The sequence below is a fragment of the Halichoerus grypus genome, chromosome 8 (assembly GCF_964656455.1).
Source record: "Halichoerus grypus chromosome 8, mHalGry1.hap1.1, whole genome shotgun sequence".
Taxonomy (NCBI): Eukaryota; Metazoa; Chordata; class Mammalia; order Carnivora; family Phocidae; genus Halichoerus; species Halichoerus grypus.
The window spans coordinates 48,429,788-48,449,855 of record NC_135719.1 but is presented as its reverse complement, the minus strand read 5'-3'; the positions used below and the strand labels follow the sequence as shown (position 1 = coordinate 48,449,855).

General features: G+C 44.1%; 1 protein-coding gene across 13 annotated transcripts in view; it reads right to left on the bottom strand.

Annotated features, from left to right (window-relative positions):
- Window positions 1-6,562: 6,562 nt before the first annotated feature.
- Window positions 6,563-20,068, bottom strand: part of MEGF11 (multiple EGF like domains 11) — a 242,960-nt gene continuing 229,454 nt past the window's right edge. Inside the window, exons 21-26 of one of the 13 annotated variants that reach the window (XM_078079176.1) lie at window positions 19,454-19,572; window positions 17,513-17,579; window positions 16,793-16,894; window positions 14,236-14,292; window positions 7,327-7,533; window positions 6,563-6,723 (exon numbers count right to left, since the gene is read on the bottom strand). In XM_078079176.1, the coding sequence (XP_077935302.1) occupies window positions 6,563-6,723; window positions 7,327-7,533; window positions 14,236-14,292; window positions 16,793-16,894; window positions 17,513-17,579; window positions 19,454-19,572 (713 nt within the window). Of the gene's footprint in view, window positions 6,724-7,230; window positions 7,534-13,071; window positions 13,349-14,091; window positions 14,293-16,792; window positions 16,895-17,512; window positions 17,580-19,453; window positions 19,573-20,068 lie in introns of those variants that run through there. The other 12 variants (XM_036087101.2, XR_004915732.2, XM_036087106.2 and 9 more) reach the window with 12 other exon arrangements.

Here is a 20,068-nt window from a genome sequence, read left to right as displayed (position 1 = left end):
TGACAATGTAGGGTTCAAGGTAGTTTAGAAGTGTTTTGCTGCTTGACCCTGCTTTTCAGTCATTTTAACTTTGAATTTTTTTTTTAACCTATTCTGAAAAGCCAGTTAGCCATCTTGACTTGATTTAAACATGTCATTGGTCTCAAGTGCTATCTATGATTTTTCTTTAATAATAGTAGTTACAACTCTGTAGGGGTAAGTTATCATTAGCCATTGCATTGTGTATGCTAAATTCTAATTCTAAGAAGGGGTGCTAGCTGGTGACTTAGGCCAGCGGTCTTGTAAGTTCTGAAGGGTTCTGCAGAAAAGTTAGACGTCTGAGTTTAGATTGTCCATCAGAGCTTGTCCTATTTATTGTATCAGTGGGAAAATGAATATTTTAATTTTGTCTTCAGTGACTTGTATTTACAAAATACAAATGCTCTCAATGGTTTGAATGTTGTCATAATTTCTTCCATCTACCTTAAAGAGAAAAAAACAGTTTAGGCCGTTTTGGCCAGTACCAAAAGCAGAATAATTCAAAGCCTGGGTTGATACTAAGAACTTATTCCAGCCTGTTAGGTTTCAATTTACGGAGTTTTGTTTGTTTTTGTTTTTTAAACACAGGAAGAAAATAGAGATTGGTTATTTGATGTCTCACAAACATTTTAAGCCTGAAGAAAATTCGAAACAAATTACGAATTTTGTATAAGGATTGTGCATGGCATGTATTCCCTGTGTGGGGGGAAAAAAAACAAAAGACCATGAAAGGATCCTCTTCTATCACATGCTTTAATGGGATAGCATAATAGGCTAGTGCTAAAAAGAGGAGGGCTGATTTTTGTTACCTTGGTTGGGTTGGTGCTGGTACCACATGCTTGCTGGGATTTGACAGGTCACTTTTCCCACTCACCTAAAGGATATGCTAAATAAACTGAAGTTGTCATTGGAATGTTTTAAAGAATGGTTGTATTTCCCCAAACTATAGGAGGCCAAGGGTAAAAATAAAGTTATATAAAATGTCATTACAGCTTTTGTAAAGGAGATCATAGGCTGAGATCATTTTAATTGAAGCATCCATTTCATTGAAAATTGAATTGGAGGATAGAGAAAGAATATCTGAAAGGACATTGATAACTAGGCATATATTAGAAAGTATGCTGAACTATTTGAGTTAGATTGAAAGTGGCAGGTATAATAGAAGAGTGGATTGGGTGACAAAGACTTGGATTCTAGTCACAGATCTTTTAGTCATTTTCTCTGCGCCTCACCTTCTTCCAGTTAGGGGAATGGGTTAGATTATTTCTGGGGTTCATTCCAGCTCCAATTCGGCAATTCTGTGAATGAACTCTTCAGGTACTAGAGCCAAATTATTACACATTTGAACTCAAGTTTAATAGATAAGTAAAAATCACTTTGCAAAATGTTTTTGGTCTTACAACTTGATTAAAATGTTACTATTTCCATGTTAACCTCATTCCATAAGATGAAAGATTTTAGAACATTTGCAAAATGACTGTCATTTTCAACAATATGCATCGAAGTATCATGTGCTTCGGAGGGGAGGAGCACTTGAGGGGCTGCTATGTCAACTGTAAATTGAGAACTGCTTGTTTTGGCTTTTATTGTTAAAATTCTGCTGGCTTTTAATATATACTTTTAAAATATATTCATGTCTGGGTGAGAGAACTTTTAAAAATATCTTGTGTTTAATTTTTTACTATTATCTCTTACAGGCATCTGTAAGAAGGTAGAGCAGTCCATAGAGCTAGCTATCCGAGAGAATCAGTGATTAAATCCAAGTGTGTAGGTTTTTATGGCAAAATACACACGATATAAATGGCATTATTTGGCTGTTAGTTTAGTAGTCTGATCATTTGAAATCAGTTATTTAACATCATTATCGGTAGGTCCCAGCACAGATGTCCTATATATTTGCTGTTAACTACTATATGTTACCATTACCAGTGATGGTAGTGAAAATTAGTAGCCAGTAGGATTCCTTTTCTCTGTTTGAGTCCATGGAACTTAACTTGCCTGTTATTCCCATCCCAATGAGTAAGTGTATTGTTTTCAGATTCATTTCCCTTGACAACTTCCAGTCTCAGGGTACCATTTTCTCAGATCTCTCTAGGGAAGTGACAGATCCTTTTCTTTAAGAAGTTGCTGACCATTGTATTAGTCTCTGTGCCAAAGCATTTCATCATATGGCCCTAAGAATATTATAGAAGGTCATGCCTGAAATGGGACAGTCTGGAAAGCCCCAGGAAGCAATACTATTTCTGCAGACTGTCTTTGATACGAAACCAACAATGCAGGATCTGTTAGGATCATCAGTTACTGCTTTTGGTTTACATTTAAGTGGATTCCTAAATAACAGGATTTTTAAGATTTCCAGTCCCTGTGCTTTCTCCTCTCCAAGGCTCTGGAGGGCCATCTGCTGGGCTAGACAATGGCTTGGGAGGTAGAAGCTAGAATTGAGGAGGGAATCTGACAACCCATCGCTACAAACTAGGGCTTCTGCCTTCTGTGGGTTTGGATTGGAGTCCGAGTCTTTCTAGCTCTGCAAGTCAGGGAAGAAAATGTATAATCAGTACCCTACTAATGACTATGGACCTGCATTTATCTCTGCCCTTTTGTAATTGCTAAATTGTAAGATCCATAAGCGTGGGAATGTTCATTGTTCATATTTACATTCCTAATAACCTATCCCCCCTGCTATTCCATGTCAGAACAATAAAGAAGGGATCTAAAAGAGTGAGGGGGCTAATCCTAGGATTCATTCTAGTTTAGCTTGGGGAGCTATAGTCTGAGAACTACCATTCAGACTAAAAAATACTTCAATTAAAAGTTATATAAAATGATTATATAAATGCTATATAATAATTATACAGAAGTACAAATGACAGTGTAATGAATCCCTATGTATCCATCCATCCCTTCTGAGAAAGAGTCTTGTCTCCTGTTGTCACATACTGATTAAATGGGCGTCTTCTGCCTGCCTTCTGGTTAGATAGAATGTATCATTCTTGAATCTTCTGTATTGAGTGCATAACCTGCATCCTTTGGTTATCCTTTATGGTATTGGGTAGTAATCTGAGCCTCATGAGTCATAATCTAATACCACTATTCTCAGTAAACACCTTTTTTAGCCTTAAAACTCTTGATCATGTTTTGTTTTTCACTGAGATGTCACCCTCCAGCCCTTGAGAATTGTCTTAGTAAGATAATTTCAGAATGAGTCTTAGTCTCTAACAAAAATGTATTATTCTTGGTTAAACATTGGGAATAACTTGAGTGTCATGTAAGCTTTGTGAACTGACAAGTTGAAAGGCTTAGGTTGACTTAAATAGGATTATGTACAAACTTAGAAAGTATGAAGGAAAAATTTTAAACTTACACTTTTGAAAGCATCCAGTAAACTATTTTTTTAGCATCCATGTTTTACTATAAAATTAATCCTGCTGCTTCTTTACCAGTGAGGTCACAAGGTTATGTTTTAAAAGGTCCTAAAACATGCACCCGCAGTAATGTACTGGGTGATAACTTCTAGTGGAAAGCTATTCATTGCACTTAATGCAAATTAGGTGGCCCATCACTTGCTTTTATTCCATTCCATAGAAGTACCTTTGTGCCTCTGGAGCTGAGCACAGGCTGTAATAGTTGCCTTTGAGTTTAAATCTTTGTGAAAGCAGAGAAATTCTCTATTTGAGCATTTGATGTGTATGAGATTTTTCAGTAATTTTTAGACATGAATATGTTGATCCCATTCATTAAAGGAAGAGACTCTTGTTATAAATATGATAGAACTTGTTCACTTTATTTTCAAGTATCTATTGGGATAATTTTCACTTCTGGCTGCCTAAAGTGACCACACAAAATGTAGTTTAGTTCTACCTTTTAAACCTAAGTTGTAGATTATAGACACATTTTCAATGTGCAACACAACAGTAGGCATTCTTGTTAAATTAGTTTGAGAAATTCCTTTTATTTTGTACAAGGTACGGTCCCTTTGCACAGTGAACAAATATATTACAAATCTGGGTTATTTAAAAAAGTATTGCCATTTCATAGTCTCACTTATGCTATTGTACAATAATAGTGTTTTCTTTATTCATTTGAATTGAATGCAAATTACTTTGAGTGAAAACTGGTTTCTGTAAAATAAACAGATCTTTCCAAGTTGCCAACAAAATGCACAGTGCACATATTTAGGTTGACCATGAACCTATGTGTGACAGTGCTAGACAGAAGTTCCTAACAGTTGCTCTGTAAGATTGAAATGTCTTTTACCAGTAACTCTTAGATCTGTGAAGGCAGCTGTTGTCACCAGAGATGAATCACACCCTCTGCCTTTCCCTTCTCTGTATTGCCTAATTTGAATTGTATTACATTTCTTTAACAGTCATAGAATGCTAGAGCCAGAGGGTTGTTAGAGCTTCTTCCCTCTCTCTCCTTCTCCCCTTTTTAATACGTGAGGAAGAAAGGAGCCCAGAGAGGGCAAGTAACACTCAAATCTCTTAACCCCATGCTTTAGCAGTTCCACCATGCTCCCTCTTGCTGAATTTTGCCCATAAGATAGTTGGCAAACAAGAGGCGACACTTGAAACTGGCATGATGCTGCTTGTTTGCAGTGTGCCAGGCAGCAGTTACTGTACATGCAGGGTAGGGGAAGAAGATAAAGCCTGGGATTGAGATGAAGTTTCTCCTGGCTGATCTGACTTCGCCATGCTTCTTGATCCTTGCTTTACAAAGATAATTGAGCACTTGCTGCCGTGAAATACTGAGGTAAGTCTCTTATCTCTATTTCTTTCTACATCTGTATGAGAAATATTTACTTGGGTCTACAAAGGAATTTTCTATTATTTATATTTCATAAGGCTTTTGTGGAAAGGAAATTTGCTATTGCTGATCACTTGCTCCCATGCACACATGCAGCATTCATGTAAGTATTCTATGTTTTCCCCTAACAATAAAATTTGCTTAAGCCGTGAGTGAAGTGAGGGAGGGGGATTTACTTGTTTATTTTCTTGCTTTTGCTGGTCATTGCCTCAACTAATGGGTTCCATGGCAGACTTCCAGGTTGTATCAAGGGCTTCAGGACTCCCACACTTCCTGTAGCTGCTATTCCATCTCTGCGGTCATTTAGTTCCTCTTCTGTTTACCTTTTTGGAAGTATTTTTTACTGTCTGGCTGTTACCAGAGAATGGAGTGGTATAGGGGTGGCCATTAGTTTCCTCGGTTTGCCCTTCTGGTCTTTAATTCTTGTGAGGAGGTCCTCTTTTTTAGGGCTTGGGAGTTGGCTCCAGTTTGACTCAAACTGAGCCCCAGTTTACCTGGTTGGTAGTGGAAGGTACAGACACGTCTAAATACTGGGATCTGAAGCATTAGCTCATTGTAGTATGTTTTTGGCCATTTCATGGTGGTGGTTTTAAGGTAGAAGTACTTCATATCCTTACTTTCTGTTTATTGTAAAGTTTTACATCATGTTACAGCAGCTGATTACAGTCCATTCTTTTCATTTAGTTTCATCAAAAAGCATCATGTAATTTAAGCAGCTTATTAAACTTGCTATATCCACTTTTATCTAATTTCTTCTACACTTTTAGGTTCTATACTACATCAAGCTCAAGATTTATGAAGAAATGCATGAAAGCAAGTACTCTTCTGAGTCAAGGGATGCCAATCAAATAAATTCGGGAGGCCTTTAGGGATACTTCGTTCTTACCAGTCTGTGACTGCTTGCTTAAAGGCATCATCTCAGAGTTCTGTTTCACATGGAATGACTCAGGTGTTGGATGGATTGAGGAGCTATGACCAGGCTAGGAATGACTTGGCAATGTTCTCAAACTTTGAATCAGCAAGATTTGGTAAAGCTGGCCTAGAAATCATTATAGACTGAAAGAAGCTGCTGCGCTTTGAAAACTCCTCCTACTACCACGAAGGGCAGAAGAGGGAAAGTGAATTTGTATTTATTAAAGTCTTATTTTTAAAAAATTGAAGTTGTCAGTATTAGACTGTATACTATAATCTTGGCTGTTGTGATTTGACAGGTCAGACATAGATGTACAAGTACTTTAGGATTGATAACAGATTAGCACAGGTTGTGTCTGTGTGCTGTTTATCTTAGGTAATAAAACAGATGTTGAGGGTAACAGCAATCAAAAGCACATACATTTCAGGATCTTGAATCCTTTCCCCTCCCCAGTTCCCTTTTCCCCCAGGAAGGTTTGTGAAACCTATGCTATATGCTTTCTAAGCATCACGTTTCAGAGAATTATGTATCTCAATATATATATTTAGCTGATGTTGATGAGTAGCTGGATCTTAAGTGTTTTAAAAGATCATGTAATCCTGGGCATTTGGGGTTGGGTGTGGGTAGGTGATAGGATTTGCCTTTGTAAACAGACCGTTTGAACAATTACCCCAGTCCCACTTGGAAGCTCTTCTTTAGTTCCAGGTGAAAGTAATGACTAACACGCAGCTGGAGTCAGTCTGTATCATTATTTCAAGTCAAGGGATTGTCTTCTTTCAGAGTCAGAATATTCAGCAGAGCACATTGCAAGAGAGAGGCTTCTCTCTCTTAAGACTGCTTGTCCTGGGAGGGCCCATTGGCAGGGCTTTGTCTTACTGGGAGGAGGTCATAATGACCAGGAATATGGCTGTTCCTAGGTAGGTCGTATGGATTCTGGATATAGCTGGAGTTATGACCGAGGCCTTCTTGGACCATACTGATTGTGGGCTCTAAGGAATATAGTGAAAAATGAGTTCAGAGAACAGATTAGCTTTGGTTGCCTTGTTGAGAGGAATAGAGTTCTATTTAACTTGCTAGGGAGAGAAGCCAGGGATTTATAAATCTGTGATAAATACATGAGGGTTAGGATTGAGGCTTGCTCATGAAATGGAAAACCTAAGTGAGTGTACTATTAGAATCCCAAGCTCTGGTCAAAACCAAGAGGTTTGGAATATCCTAGAGGTAGGGATCTTATCAGTAAGCCCAGGGACATAGGTGAAACTGGGAGAAGGTCGAAGACGGTGATTCAGAAACTTGCAAATGTCTGTTCTGATTAAATCAGTTGAAGTGTGTATACCCACTGATTTTCCACCCCCAGCATTTCTGCTTCATAGTAGTCCTGGTATTTTTTTAAAGCAGAGTTGACATGAGAATTTGATTTCCTGCATGAGAGAGGAGGGTAATCCTGGGAAAGACCATTCACCTTGGATTCCTTAAAAAGCAACAAAAGAAGGGTGTGTTTTCAAGACAGGGTGAGTGGAGAGGGCTTGTTTTTATTTCAGATGCTGCACTATTGCCCTGATTTCACTAAGTTACTTATTTGAGACACCTACCAACTTCATATATATTTTTATTAGATGTCGACAAGGATGGCATATCTGTGTACGGAGACCCCCTGTGCATAGGCGACTTCATTTCTACATAGCTGCTTTCTGGAAGCTTGCAGGTGAGAATGGGTGGGTCCTTAATTGTGGCGTAAGGGTTTTCACTGCTATTCAAGGAACAAGTGCTAGAACTGCACACGGATTCTTTCATGTAATCTGCAAGGCAAGAGAGATTTCTTAGGACATGCAAGGACACAGACTTAATTTCAATACCAGAAACAGATTGCAGTTTATGTGCCGTCAGGATCCTGGATCTGTAAAAGCCTATAATAATCCAAGATTTCCTTCTTAAATATGTTGAAGGGTGCTTTCCTAGGTAGGCAGAGTTCTTTTCATAAAGTAACTTACGTTTTTGGAGGAACAGGGACATTCTTGTTCTTAGTAGTCAGGTTCAGAACCAGAAGGGGATTAATTCAGGATACTCAATGTGCTTTCACAGTGTGCTTTCACATCTATTATTTAATTTTTCAAAATCCTGCAAAGATAGTTGATACTTTGCATTTTATAGGATGAAGGCCCAGAGAGATGAAGTGACTTGGCTCATGTCCTATAAGCTCATAAATGACAGTGCCAAGGCTTGAATGCATGCCTTGGGACTCCTTGGCTGGTGTTTGTTCTGTGATATCATTCTTCCTCTGAATTCTTTTTGATGAGTAAGAAATTCAGATTGAAAAGAAGTAGGTGTGTTTTGGCACAGGTGTCAGCAACTTGGCAGCCTTTAGGCAGCAGATTTGGCGGCATCCCTGCTCTTGAGAAGCTTGTGATCAAAGGTGGGGCAGACTGAAATGTAATGGAGGTGTAAAAAGCACCTGGGTCTCAGGCTGGCCTTTGAAAAGTTCCTGTTTTCTAGTAAGCCTTCCAGTGTATCCTCTGGGGTCACTTACCCCAGTACTTATGAATGCTAACTGAAACCAATTTTAGCAGTATCTTTTTCTGATACTAGGAGAACTCATGCTTCTCTTCCTGCTGCCTCTCAGGTGCATCTTCCCCAAGACTTCAGGGTATATTGGGGTACAAAAGAATGCAGACTAGTCTCCAAATACGAGGCAAAGTAACTGTAGCTCACTGGAGGAAGAAAGTGTTTTCTTTGGGACTGGGAGTCACAGAAGGGAAGGGGAGCCCCTCCTTCATCCTCTATGCCATTTTCCCGTTTTGGGAAGATCACTGGTTCTTGTAGATCATTCCAAGTGAGGCAAGACTTGCCTGAAAAAAGCACTAGATTCTCTGTAATCTGGCCAACTCTGGCCCTCATTCTTCTGTGACGATCTGCCAGCCAGGGGGTCTAGAAATAAGCATGGAATTGTAGGGGCTTGACAGTAATGAGTGGTCTTCAGAGGTCTAAATTTCTCTTAAGTGGTAGCAGATGGTGAAATTTCTATATTTCTCAGCTCTAAATTTCTCTAAGTGGTAGCAGATGGTGAAATTCTTGGACAGTCTTCCACTAGAACCATCACATGCTCTCTGCCTCCAGCTTGTGAGATTAATGAAAATGTAAAAAAAAAAAAATAATAAAGGGATCATTGTAACTCAAGGGGTGACTAGGTCCTGGGAGAGCAGAATGCTCCATGTGGCTGAAAGTTGAGTTGTGTGTCACCACTAGCAGTGTTTTCTTCCGTAACAGGTGACTGGTTGGGAGGGGATTTACTTAGAATTCTGAGTATAGGGTTAATGATGTTTGTTTCAGCAGGTAACATTTCTTCAATCTTGTACAAAAGTACATTTACCCATTAGTTCATTCAAGTGTTCCTAATACCTGCGATATAGCTAGAGCAATAATTAATTCTCTCCTTCCCTTTTACTGCTTATGAGGAAACCGTTGCTTGGCATGAGGAAGTGACCTCCCCAGGTCACACTGCTGTCAGTAGCAGAGTGCGATCCACAACCAGGCTCAGAGCCTTTTCCATCTCATCCTGGCCCCCAGGTAGAGAGATGTTGGCCTTGGTCCCATCTGAGATTGTGGTCTCTTTTCTAGCCTAGAACCCTAGAGAGGGGTAGGAGAAAACATTCTTGCCGGACAGTGAGCAGGCCCAGCTGCTGGTGAGGCTCTCATGAGGAAAGGGGGATGTGGGTCCTGGGCCACGGTCTGCCCAGAGCCACGTGAAGTTGCTTCTAGTGAGTACTTTGTTTCTTAGTACAAGGGGCTGGGGGTGTGTCCAGGAACCCCAGCATGGTCCATCGGTCCCACTTTGGGTTCTCTGAACTTAGCAGCCAAAGAGTAAGGCAGTATGACTCGGAGCTGCTGGTTTGGAAGCTGAGGACTAGAACGGCTTAACGGAAGGGCTATCATCTGAGTGAAAAGTTCTCTAACACCCTCCTCTCCTCCTCACCCAGGCACATCCTTTTACTTTGATTGGCGGCTACCTTAGTTGTATGTTTTCTAAAACTTGAGGAATAGTGATAGAAAATGTAGCCCTTATGCTAGTATCTTCACTCTGGTTAGGTCATTTGAAACTTGTTCATTTGTGAAGAGGGCTGGGCAGGAAGGACTATGATTACTGCTTTAGAAAGGAGGATACTGAAGCTCATAAAGTTCGCCTAATGTTAGTAAATAGTTAGGGCTCAACCCATAATCCGGTATCCAGTCATGGTGTCTCCACTTGCATCTTACTACCCCTCCTCCTGTTCTGGATCTCTAAATGCGAACTACAGCTGCTACAGTTTCACCTTACCTTCAGCAAGGAATACCTTCTGTCAGTGGGGCCAAGCCCTGCTGACAGAGAAGGGCCGAGCTCTGAGCTTTTCGTGGCTAATCCCATGATTGATTCAGTCCCGGCAGTGGCAGTCTTGAGGCTGTGGCTCAAAGCCTAACAGAGTCTCAGTCAGCCAGTAGTGTCCCTCTTCTCATTTCCACCAGAAGAGTCAAGGCTGCCTTTAAGTTTGGGGGTACGCAGCAGTCTCCCCACCCCCACCAATCCACAGGGATACTTTCCAAGACCCCCAGTGGATGCCTGAAACCACAGATAATACTGAACCCTCTATATATTTTTTCTTATGCATATATGCGTACATAACCTATGCTAAAGTTTATAAGTTAATCACACTGAGATGAACCACAGTAACTAATAGAACAATTATAACAGTATAATGTAATAGATGTTATATGAATGGGGTCTCTCAAAATATTGTACTAGACTCACCCTTCTTGTGATGATGTGAGATGGTGAAATGAGGTGAATGACCTAGGTAGGCATTGTGACAGGCCACTATTGACCTTGATCATGTGACGGGGGGGCGGGTAACTGAAACTGAGGAAAGAAACTGCAGATAAGAGGACTACTGCAAATAAGTTTGCTGTGCAGCCGGGGATGCACCTAAGTGAATAAAAGAGAAGTTGGGGTTGGGGGAGGGGATTCATTTCAAGGGGAAGCTGTACCTTCCTTATATAAAGGGGCCAGAGGGAAAGAAAGGATGGAGAAGTGTATGTGTGGGTTGAGGTGGTCGGAAGGGGGTGTTGGATTATAGATAATCTGGATTCTATTTCTGGGAACTGAAGGGAGGAAAGGGCAAGGCTTACTGGAAAATTTACACTTCAGAAATATTCTTCTCTCCTGCTGAGTCATCTACCTGCCTGCCCTCAGGGAGGGTGGGGTAAGGGGAAGAGCAACCAGTCTCTCTAAAACACTTCCTCATCCTTTTACAGCCCCACCCTACCCCAGCCAGTCCCTGCACTTCAGGGCATTTTGCAAAGAAAGGGGAAGCATCAACCAAGGCTACCTAAGCTTTGGAGAGTTACTCCTCCAAGGCCTGTAATTAGCATCAGGACTGAAGGTTTAGCTTTATAATGCCTTGGTGTTTGTTCTCACGTAGTTCCTACCTCTTCCAAATCACAGTCTTATACCCTCAAATGCAGAAGGGGCCTTGGAAGTGAGCCTAAACACCTTCATTTTATAAAAGCAGCAGCAAATCCAGAGAGGGGAAATGACTATCCAAGGCCACTCTGTGAGTGGGAATTGGAACTTACCTAGGCTTTTAGGTTCACACGAGCATCTAGGTAAAGTCAGTATTTCACTCTTGGGGAAGACCCAGGCACTGAACATCTGTTTCTTCTGAGCCTACTACTATTATTAGAAAGCCACACTGCCTTTTCTCTTCCTGGGCCCTAAGTTAGCACTCTTTTCCTTGAGAGACAAGGATATGGGGAGAAGAAAAGGGAGATTTCACGGTCAGAAGGAGAACCACACTGGCTAAAAAAAGTTTTCAGGATGTCACTGGACTCCTCACTACCTTGGAACCCAAAGTTACTGCAAGGAGACACGTGGAGGCTGGATTAGCAAGGAGCATACAGGTGGCTTCCCTGTGGCAGCAACAGTGGGATTCAGGATTTCAGGATCATAAAGGTGATGGAGCGTGCTAGGGAGGATTTCTTCTGTAGCACTTTGAAATGCCTGACAGACAAGGAATTAAACATAGTTTGTTACAGTATCATTGTGTTGAGGGGGAGAAGGGGAGGGGGAGATGGATAGGTGTTTAGAGGTAAAATGGGGTTAGCATAGCAAGCAATGTGTGGTGTGTCGTGTAACTTCAGGATGACAGTGAGCGGAGGTCTAAAGTAAGAAGGGCAAGAAGGAGCACTGGCTGAATTAGAGAGGCCTTGGAGATGGTGCTGGTACAACCTCATCGTTCTAACGGAGGTAGAAAAACCAAACGCAGAAAATAACAGTGTGACCTAGTCAGTGCCACACAGTAAGAACTAGGACTAGAATCCAAAACTTCCAGGCCAGGGTCTTGAGACCACTGAGTTCAGAGAACACTCAGACTCTTCACTCTTAATGGTTCTTATTTGGTTTGGCCCAGTAGTTTTAGGAAATAATTTCATTCCTGGTACAGACTAGTTTATTAAATGTTTATTAGGGAGTTCAGTTAGTGGGGTTTATTACATGTGTTTGATAAATATTTCTGTAAAGTTCCAAACCGTGACATTTCATTTTCCTGTTCTTGAATTCTCTTGTTCTGATGTGTTGGTTCCCAGCACCTGTTGGCATATTTACCTGGGCAGCCACCTTTTCTCTAAAGGATGATTATAGCCAGAGTGGTGAAACAAAATCTGGCTGCAAAATCTGGCCTTCCCTGCACTCAGGCTCAGATACATGATCCCACAAAACAGGAATGAATGACGCTGAGGCAGAGACACTGCCCTTCTTAGCTTTGTTATATATACATTTATGGTTTCGAGTCTGAAAGCAGTTACCCTAATCACAATGCACAGGACAACAAAGTGCATAGGAAAGTTGGGTGCTCATTAATTGAGCTGTTTGGGCCTGTCTGAGCTTATTCATTCTTGAGTCATGCATATTTTCGGAGCTAGAAAGTCTCTTAAGAGATCTTTCTGCCCAGTCCCCACACCTCTTTGAGAAAGAAACTGAGATCTCAGGTCACAGTGATGAAACAGTAAAGCTTTTAGCTTCACTACTGTAATGGTGCTTGCCTCCATGTGGATGGTTTGAGTCAATACGCAGAAAATGGCCAGAATTGATGCTCCCAAGGGAGTAGTGAACTTCGGCTGACCAGAAGCCGAGGGGTGACCTCCTGTTTTCACATTGTTCTCTTGGGCTGTATACATCCTAATGTGTTCATGGAGACTTGCCCTTCCTGCTCTCTTGCTCAGAACAACCCACCCCTAGCTCACCCCACTTTTAATAACCACTCCACCAAGGGCTATAGATGACTAGCTCTCCTTGGTTAGGAAATGGTTGTGTCACAGGTATAACTAAGGCTAAGTCTGAAAGACAGAACAGTAATCCAGGAAATCTGGGTCAGTCTAGACCTGAGACCTAAGAATGCCCTGAAGTAGTCATTACAAATGCAGATTCCAGGACCCCACTCTAGATACACTGCTTCAGAGTCTTGGGAAGATGGGGTGTGGACCTCTGTATGTTTAACAGGCTTTCCAGGTGATTCTAGATCTATGATAGCCATTGGGATCTTTGCTGTCCGTCATCTCTTTCAGTGTGGCTGAGACTCCTAAATAGACCTCAGAGACAAAAGGACAGCCCTGTTACATTAGTACAATCTTTTATAATATGCAAAAACACTTCTCATCTCTGATTTTTATTGAATACTCAGGATAACCTTATTAGACACTAGGATAGGCATTAGACCATAGGATAGGCATAATTATCCCAACCTTGCAGATGAGGAAACTAGGCCTTAGAGAGCTCCCAGTCTAAGGGCACGGTTAATAGACTTGACAGAGTAATAAGTGACATAGTCCCAAAGCCACCTGTTTCACACATTCTCTTATTTAAACGTAAGGCCTAAGCCCAGGGCAGGACCTGATCTTCATCTTTGGTTTCACACTCAGACTTCTTAGAAGGATGATCCAGCTTGCTGTTTTGGGATGTGCTTGGGATTAGTCCTGACCTCCCCAGTCTCAGGGGCAGAGATCTCGAGGGTGGAGTGCCATACAGTATTAACACTAGGTATTAATTTTCATTCCTTGTGCCCCAGAAAGCCAGCAGGTGCAGGGTGGCAATCCTCGCCAGCATGACGACAGGAGGCCTCTGGGGCAGGTAGATTGACTTTATTTCAGAATTTATAATCAATTTAACTCATACTAATTGGTTAGATAATGACATTCTCCCATTTCTGAAGACATTTAGTTGGCATCTATAAAAAAACCCACAAGCGCTTGCTAAGCAGGTGCAACTTAAATTGAAATATAAATTCATTATTATGATGATTGCTCCTCCTGAGCAGAGCTACCCAGCAGCCCCAGGTCCTGTGGTCTTTTTACTTGTGAGGGGAGTGAGGGAAGAGATGTGCGCAGTGTCTCTCTGGTAGAATTCCTGGTCATTTCACATTTGTACTCTTTATCTTGCTAAGCCCTTTCTAATGGGACGTCAGGATTGGATACTCTACCTTTGAAGCCTTTGTCCATAATGTATGTGTTCTGGCGTCTATCCATTCCACAAGCACCTGCATTAAAATAGAATAAAGAGAAAAATGGGGTGAGTGACGTTTACTTAGACTGCATGTGTTTTTGCTTTATTTTTTCTTGCCTTTTTTTTCCTTCCTTACCCATAAAATTAGTTCTTTAGTGCTAGAGGATTATTCTGGGTTTAATCTACTCTAAATCATTTTGACGATGCAGGAATTCTTACAGGGCTCAGAAGCATTAGTGATGAGCTACAGCGCCCCCTGGCATATGCAGCACTCCTCCTCTTTAACCTTGTTTAACTCTGAGGGGTGTGTCTTCATGAGGTGATCACAGGCAGTTCTGTTGCCACCTGTAGTCAACTATAGGTGAAGTCCCAAGCTCCAGAAGTACAGGATAAGGAACGAATCAGAGCCAGTTCTTAGCTTGGGGAAGGGGTGTATGACATTCCAAATCCCAGTTCTGTTGGATCTTGGAATAGGGTTGAAGACCGTTTCTTACCTCTCAGCTCTGGTCCTACCTCCTCTCCTGGATCTGAAGCTCGACTGAGGGGAGCCAGGGAGGGAGGTGGACCAGTGGCTGAGATTCTTGATTAGTGATCTTTCCAGGATGTAGTCACTCCCATCCATAGTCTGCTCTCTTAGTTACCCATTTTGGGGAGTGGACCATTTGTACATAATTGAGACTTGTCTTTGAAAAGTATTACCAGTGTTTTTAATCTGAAGGGTTTTTCTCCGTTTTGGCTGTCACAGTTTATCCGGCTCCTAAAATGCATGGTCCTTAGCCATAGCCAGAGGCAGGACATAAAACTTCAGGGACCAAGCTCAGGCTCTTTGCTGCTGGTGATATCAGAAAAGAAGCTGTCTGGCATTTTTAGGTTGAGACTTTAATGACTCTGGCTCAGAGTCCCTTTTTTTTCCAGCTTTTAACTGAGGACACACTACCAGGCAAGGCATGCAGCGAGTAATGACTAAAATACAATGTGACTCCACTGGACTCTCCCCTGTTTGAGACACTGAAGGCCAACCCACTGCTGTTCAGATACATCCCCATACCATACCTCCTCCACAGAGTTCCTAAGTTGAATCTGTAGGAATCTATTCTTACCTGCCTGCCTTCCCCACTTTACTGAGTGATACGGCAGAACCAGTCCAAGTTTTCCTCTAGTTTGCTATTCTTCTAAAAGGCCTATAGGTAACCTGTGCCCTTCAGAAAAATGATTAGCAATTTGTATTCCTGGCATCAGTTCAGCCCTTTATACTAGACCAGGGCTTCCTTCACCCTCCCTGAGGGAGGGAGGCTAGGCTGTTAACTTTTCCTTTTTTTTTTTTAGAACAGGAAACCGAGACCCAAAGAGGGGCAGTGACTTGTCCGACACCACATGAACTAGAAGCTAGATCTCCCCAAGTATTCTCTTCCATTGGCCACCAGCCTGCCTTAGTGTAAGCCACAGGATGATAGCATGTGGTGGCTCTGGCTACACTGTAGAGTGTACATCTAGAAAGCAGGGAGAAATCTGGGCTGAGCCCGGAGCATGCTCCCTTGGGGAAAGAGATACAGCATGGTGGTAGTGTGTGTGGGGGGAGGGGGGCAGGGGGGTTGGGAAGGTTGAGGGTTGTATTTGGTGGGGTTATTGAAAGACCTAGACATGGCCCAGGGAGCCCGCAGCCACGAGCGCAGCCTCCTAGGTACAGACTCCTCAGGGTCTTTGCAGCCCACAGCTGCTCAGTGGGCAGATACATTCAGAACCTTCATGCTTCTTAGTGCTACTGCACGCAGAGACCTGCAGGGGTTGGCAGAGCTGCATTCCTTGAGCTCTAGAAACTAGCTAGAGCCCAAGGGTTATCCAGTATACTCAGGCCCTGCCTTAGAGAGGCCACTTGTTAGGGAGGCTACATCTCTGTTGATTCATTATGCTTACTCCTATGGCACCTATTTCTGTAACTCCAGATCCTCCCACAGCAGGATTGACTTTGCAAGTCTCCTTTTTTCTTCTTTCCCAAGCCACTAGCTTGAGCCTAATACAGAGCAGAGTGGATGTCGATTGACACATCCTACCCCAACCTCTCCGGATCCCTGCTTGACAACCCTACCCTATGATCTGGGAGAGCTTGATCTGAGCCACTGGTGGGTCTGGGGTCTCTCTCTGGGAGACATTGGGCTTGTCATCCATACCCACAGGGCCCAGAGAACCCCAAAGGTGTCCCCATCCTTAAGTCATTTCTCAGTGGTTTAGGGTTGTATTCTGTGGCCTATAGGGAGTACAATTATGCTGTGTCTCCTTCACCTAATACCAGTCACAGTTTGTCCACATCCACTGACCACGATGGGAGCAGAAGGGGTGATGGGGGATGAATCCAGGCAAGCTTCCTTTAGATAGGGGATTGGGCTTGTAGACTAACCATGTTGGGGCAGAGGAGGGCCCTTTCAGGGAGCGTTCTGGAACCATGGGGGTGAGTCAAAGAGCAGGAAGGGGTAGGTCTGGTCTGGTATGAGAGCCTTGGGAGCCCAGCAGGTAGAGGGTAGGGCTGGGGGTCTAACCTGGTGAGTGTGGCTCAGCGGGGCGGCTGAGGTGTCTAAGTTCAATGTAGAAGTCCTCGGGCGGGTACCTGGCCTCCAGGGCACTGATCTGGAAATGGGAGTCTAGTGAGAGGAATGACAGGAGCCATTATTCCCAGGGCCCTGGTATGGCAGGGTGGGGAGTATGGAGGGGATCAGGGTAGGGCAGGCTGGAAGGAATCAGGGCCCCGATGTGTAGTATCCAAAGGGGCAAGGGCTAGGAGGATCTGTTAGAGTTGAAGCCATCTACCTTTCTCCCTCACCTCCTCCCACCCCACCCCCACCCCCGCCCCCAATAGGAACTGGTGCCCACTAGGGCAGTGGGACAGAGGAAAGAAGCCCTTGTAAAGGAGTACCTTGGCAGGGCCTGGCTCAGGCAAGGGTTCCTTTCCCAGACGGTGAATAAATCTTTTGCCCGCATCAGGAACCCCCCATCCAGGTCCTAGCTGTTTCCTTTGTGGTCCCTGGGTCATAGCCACCCTCTCCCCTAATAGAAATGAAGGGTGTCCTGGGCTTCATTTGCTTATGAGAACTGAAACATGGGCTTGGGTTTCCCAAAACCCCTTCTTCCTGGGGGAACGCATGCTCAGGATTCATCTACTAATCTTCTCCCTTGGAGCTAGGACAGGGACCCTTTCAATGTGGAAAAAGGAGAACAGGTGGGACATGATGACAGGGGACCAGACTCAAACCGCTACTGACCTAACACGTTCACAAAGCTGTAGGGGGTCCAGCCTGTTGTGTCTCTGTCAAGGGACTTGTTACTGAGCTGTTTGGAGAGTAGGAGAGTAAGTTAATCCCTCTGCTTCCGAGGTGCTCCTGCCCAGCCTTGTGCACCCACCCCTATGATGATCCTGACCCACCTACATCTTAGATCGTTGAGGGAAAGGAAGAGCTAGGTGTACTGCACCATGACTGAGATCAGTGGGAGCGGAATCTACCCCATTCTTAGCTGTCTGGCTGAAGTTGTAGGGTTCCCAGCCCTTGGGACCAAGTAGGGCAGGGCTGCCCAAGAGCCAAGAAGTGGCCTGAGCCTAGCTGGCTGGCTCTGATGGGAGGTAGGTCAGCTAGGTGGGACTGAGCTGTAGGGGAACAGGCTCTCGCCCTGTCTCAGATGCAACATGAGGCCATCTCCAGCACAAAGGGAGGTGTTAAGGTGGTCTGCCACATCATTGTCACCTCTGCTACCTGACCTGGCCTGTGTGTGAGTCTCCCTTTTGTGAGCAAGGGAAAACCTTGTCCTTGGCATTGTTTGCTTCTAACCTATTGCAGCCTTGATAATGTGGCTCTAGTTAATCAAGAGCCTCATACTAGGAAAATCCAGATTCCCTTCCCTCAGCTTTCAGCTCCTCAGACAAGCCTACAGCTGAAGCTGGGAATGAGAGTCCGAGCTGAGGAGATACACAGGAAGAGGGGCCAAAGCTATAGGGCTTAGGGCCACAGACTGTATAGGGGCCTCAAGGCACGCTGCATACAGCACTCCCATTTCGAAAGCTGAGGCTGAGAACAAGTGGAAGAAAGTGGCCTTGGGGTTCTGGCTTGAGAGTGGTTGCCCATGTTATTGTTAGGGGGTTCAAGCTGCATTGCCACCAGGCCTGTGGACTAGTGGACATTTCTATGGGCCAGACAGGGAGAAAGGATTCCCAGAGCTCTAGGGCAGAGGCTTGGAATATGAAAACTGCTTCTGTCCATGTTCCTGACACAGGAAGGATGTTACAGGAGGCCAGGAGCCCTGGGATTGCCCGCCTCATGGTCCTGCTGTACATGTGCACGTGTACATGCCTAGGTGTCAGGGGGTATGCAGCATGAGCCTGTCAGACCTCTTGGTCCTTGAGACTGTTTACATTTCTGAACCTCCTGTTGTCCCCAGTATGGGTCCTGGCACACCATGGGGTGGGCTCCCTACACCGTGTGCTGAAACATCCTTGCCCAAGGGCCTGTGATTGTAAGAGGAGGCCTTGCCATCAGCCAGGGTTATGCTGGGAGCTGTGAAGGGAGAACCCTGTCCAGGGTGGTGCACACCTGTCTTGAAGGCCTGAAGGGTTCGTTGTCAATGAGAACATTGCCTATAGCTGATGTTTGGGTTTCCTGTCCCTTGTGGTGGTTCTGATTGCAAAATACGGTTGCGGGTATGTAGCGATAATGTGTATGCCAGATATAAGGGCATCTGGTGGTACCTGAGTACCAGTGGTTATTCTCTAAGGTGCTGGCTGCATGCATGGTGTTGGAAATGCACTGTAGTGATTGGTCATAGATGGTGTAGTGTTTTGATGACATACGTTATATGACAAAAGTGGCTACATGGTTATATGTGATGAGAAGGCTCCATGAGATGATCACATGATTTGGTACCAATTCCTTACACACAGGTGTGGGGGTATATATCCTATTGAATGATGCTGTAGGTTGGTTACATGTGATGTCTGCTGCTTACATAGTACTTGTTGGTTCCATGTAACCTGCTGGCTTCCTGTTAAATGCTTCAGAGTGTTTACATGTCCCATGGGTCACGGGGTTGTGTTTAATGTACTGGCAGTTGGATCTACATGGACCCTCAATGTGGGATGTGGTTCCTTCCTGGGCAGAGGTGAGGGCTCACTGGGAGGACGGTGGGTAGGGGCTGGGGAGTCAGGGGCCCGGTACCTTGGTGGGGCTGTTCCTGTCCAGAGTGCTGGCCTGGCTGGTGGCAGGCCCCCCGCACGTCAGTGCGTGGTAGCTGGAATTGGAAAAGCACTGTGCATGGCTGCTACTTTGAGACAAATCTGGGAAGAGAACAAGGTGCCATACCATCATACCCCTGTCCCTGGCATGAGACACCCCAATATTAACACTTGGGCTGGGCAGCCTTGCGAGTGCTCTGCAAAGAGAGACACTTAAGTCCCCCATCCCCCAAGCTTTCTGGTATCCACTACCCCCACAGAAATCTGTAGAGCCTAATTTGCCTCTTCCTTCATGGTGTCTGCCCCCCCCCCCCTTGCAGGATACAAGTTAGGCTTGCCAGTGTAGAGGGTGGCACCCAGCAGCTAGAGCATGGATGAGGAGTGTCGGCTTTGACAGCCTCATATGTCCCTGAGCCGCTCCGTAGGGCTGTGCTGCCCTCCCTTGCCTCCCTCCAGAGATCTATCCCAGGAGTGAGGCCATAAAGAGAATCCCTCTCCTCTCAGCCCCAGTCTTGCCCTCTTGTGGATTCTAGGACCGCTCCACAGTGTAGGGGAATTCCAGTGGAGTGGTATGGGAAAACCAGCCAGACTTATTATA